Below are 2,565 nucleotides of genomic sequence, written 5' to 3'. Positions count from 1 at the left end.
CAAGAATAGTTCTATTTTGTTGGAAAGTAACCCTCCCAAGACCATTAAAAGTTTTAAGAAAAACCCGGTATCATAGTATGACAGCTGTTGGCCTCACATTCACACAGAAGGAAGTGACACACATTTATATGATATATCTAATAAGGACATATTTCTTAACTACAAATCTCATTCATATTTTTGTATACAAATATTGTTCAAATGGCTTGAGAACGGCCATTATAATGCAAAATAAGGAAAAAGCTAACTATAAATTCAATAGAAATATGCTTTCAAACAGATGAATATTTTTAAATGCTATGTTTTAAAATAGGAATAGTAATTAACTCCAGGTGACTAATTTTCAGAAATTTTCTGTATTGATTTTATAATCATGGAAAAAAAAAGAGTTATTTTTTCAAAAGTACTACTTTATATTAACTGATTTATTCCACTACCAGTGGTTCTCAACCTCCCTAATGCTGCCACCCTTTAATACAGTTCCTCATGTTGTGGTGACCCCCAACCAAAAATTATTTTCATTGTTACTTCATAACAGCAATTTTGCTACTATTATGTCATAATGTAAATATCTGATATGCAGGATGTATTTTCATTGTTACAAGGAGGTCCCAACCCACAGGTGGAGAACGGCTGCACTAAACCCAAACTACAATGTTCAAGACACAAATTTATGGTGAAATTCCAGGAGTTTCTTCTGGGTACAAAAGGAACCCAGTAAAGATGCTGTCGTCCTCAGCGCTGACGTACACCCCATTCCAATCTTTTGACACCTCAAGCCAGACTTGATCTCCCGCACTTAACTTCAGGATGATGAGCAGAGAGGCCTGGTCCGTTTCCTGACCGTAGAGCGTTTCCCTGGACTTGAACTGCTTCTTATTCCGGGCCACCAGGCTGATGCGAGCAGGTCGGCCCCTCACGGTAAGGTGGTAGGAGAAGACGTACGTCCCAGGAAGGGTGCAGTTGAACTTGCCCGTGAGGGGACTGTAATCCCCTTGGTCATTATAGAGAACCTTTTCAAACCTGATAGGGGTGTCGGGAGGAGGGAACGGCTTTGACAGAGCAGCGCTGAAAGCCGACTGCGGGACACAGGCCACCTCGCCCTTGGTGCCTTTGAAGCCCCGAGAGCCCTTCTTCCCGGTAGGGCCTCGGACCCCTTTGCTCCCAAGCTCGCCTTTTGGCCCAGCAGGTCCCTGGAAACCAGGAGGTCCCAAGTCCCCTTTTTCCCCTTTAGGGCCTGGATCACCCTTGGCCCCAGGCAGACCATCGGGGCCACTTCTGCCTTCCCTTCCGAGGTCCCCTTTGTTACCCTTTTCTCCCTTCACACCCCCCTCACCTTTTTGTCCTTTTCCTCCCCTCTCCCCAGACTCTCCGCAGTAGCCCTTCTCCCCCGCATCCCCCTTGTCCCCCTTGGCCCCAGGCCCTCCGTTGGAGCCTGGGGGGCCCGCTGTCCCTGGGTCCCCTCTGTCTCCTTTGGTGCCGTTCTCACAGGCGTCCCCAGGGGAACCTTTTTGGCCTTTCACTCCTGGCAGGCCAATGTTTCCTTTATCCCCCTTGGGGCCAAGTCCTCCTGAAATGGGAAGTTAAAACAATGCTTTAGGATTGCACATGCTATAAACATTATAGTGTTACCACAGAGCTCAAAAACTGGAAGTAAAGCCTACTAATTGGGTCCCAGAAACCTGGCTCTTGCCTCAGGAATGGCTGTGCCTAGAAGACTCTTAAAATAAGCACTTTATATCATGCCACGCTCTTCAAAGTGGAAAAAGTAATGCTTCCAAGAAACAGTAGTTTATATTCGGACCTGATTTATGTATATGTAGTTTTTTTTTTTTTTTTTTTTTTTTTTTTTTTTATATAGATTCGTGTTTCTTACCTATATTATTTTTCTTTTTTTGAGATAGAGTCTATGTCACCTTCGGTAGGATGCCGTGGCATCACAGCTCACAGCAACCTCAAATTCCTGGGCTTAAGTGACATCTTACCTCAGCCTCCCAAGTAGCTGGGACTACAGGCACCCACCACAATGCCTTGCTTTTTTTTGTTGCAGTTGTCATTGTCTGTTTAGCAGGCACAGGCTGGGTTCAAACCCACCAGCCTTGGTGCATGTGGCTGTCGCCATAACCACTGTGCCACAGAACTGAGCCAGCTTCTCTTTTTGACTTTTAAAATAATAAAGAATATTAAAACTATAGCTGCTCACTGTATTCCATTACTCTTTCATTTGGTCCCGAAGTCTTCTCCTACATCTACAGATCCCCCGTCTCCACCAAACCCAAAACCTTACAGGCAAAGAAACTGAAATGCAAAAGGATTGGGGGTTTTATTTTCCTTTTACAGCATAACTCAGATGCTAATACCTAGTCTCTAAACTCCATCTTTATAATTCAGCACATGAATTATTAGAAGCATAACAGTGACTTATCCTTTTAGCTGACCTCTCTGATAATGTTAAACACAAACAGGAAGAGAACAAAAGGTCATACTGCCCATAAGAATGCACAAAGCAGATACATTGCATACACAAGACTGTGCACAGTAGATACCTTCCATACACAAGACTGC

At 44.1% G+C, this 2,565-nt stretch overlaps 1 protein-coding gene across 1 annotated transcript in view; it reads right to left on the bottom strand.

Annotated features, from left to right (window-relative positions):
• Positions 1 to 671: 671 nt before the first annotated feature.
• The window catches only part of OTOL1 (otolin 1), a 9,870-nt gene continuing 7,976 nt past the window's right edge, over positions 672 to 2,565 (bottom strand). Inside the window, exon 4 of the mRNA XM_003794640.1 lies at positions 672 to 1,570. Coding sequence (XP_003794688.1) covers positions 672 to 1,570 — 899 coding nt within the window. The remainder of the gene's footprint in view (positions 1,571 to 2,565) is intronic.

This window comes from Otolemur garnettii, unplaced genomic scaffold (genome assembly GCF_000181295.1).
Source record: "Otolemur garnettii isolate 467f Iridium unplaced genomic scaffold, OtoGar3 scaffold00084, whole genome shotgun sequence".
Lineage (NCBI taxonomy): Eukaryota > Metazoa > Chordata > Mammalia > Primates > Galagidae > Otolemur > Otolemur garnettii.
This window is presented reverse-complemented; position numbering and strand designations above follow the sequence as displayed.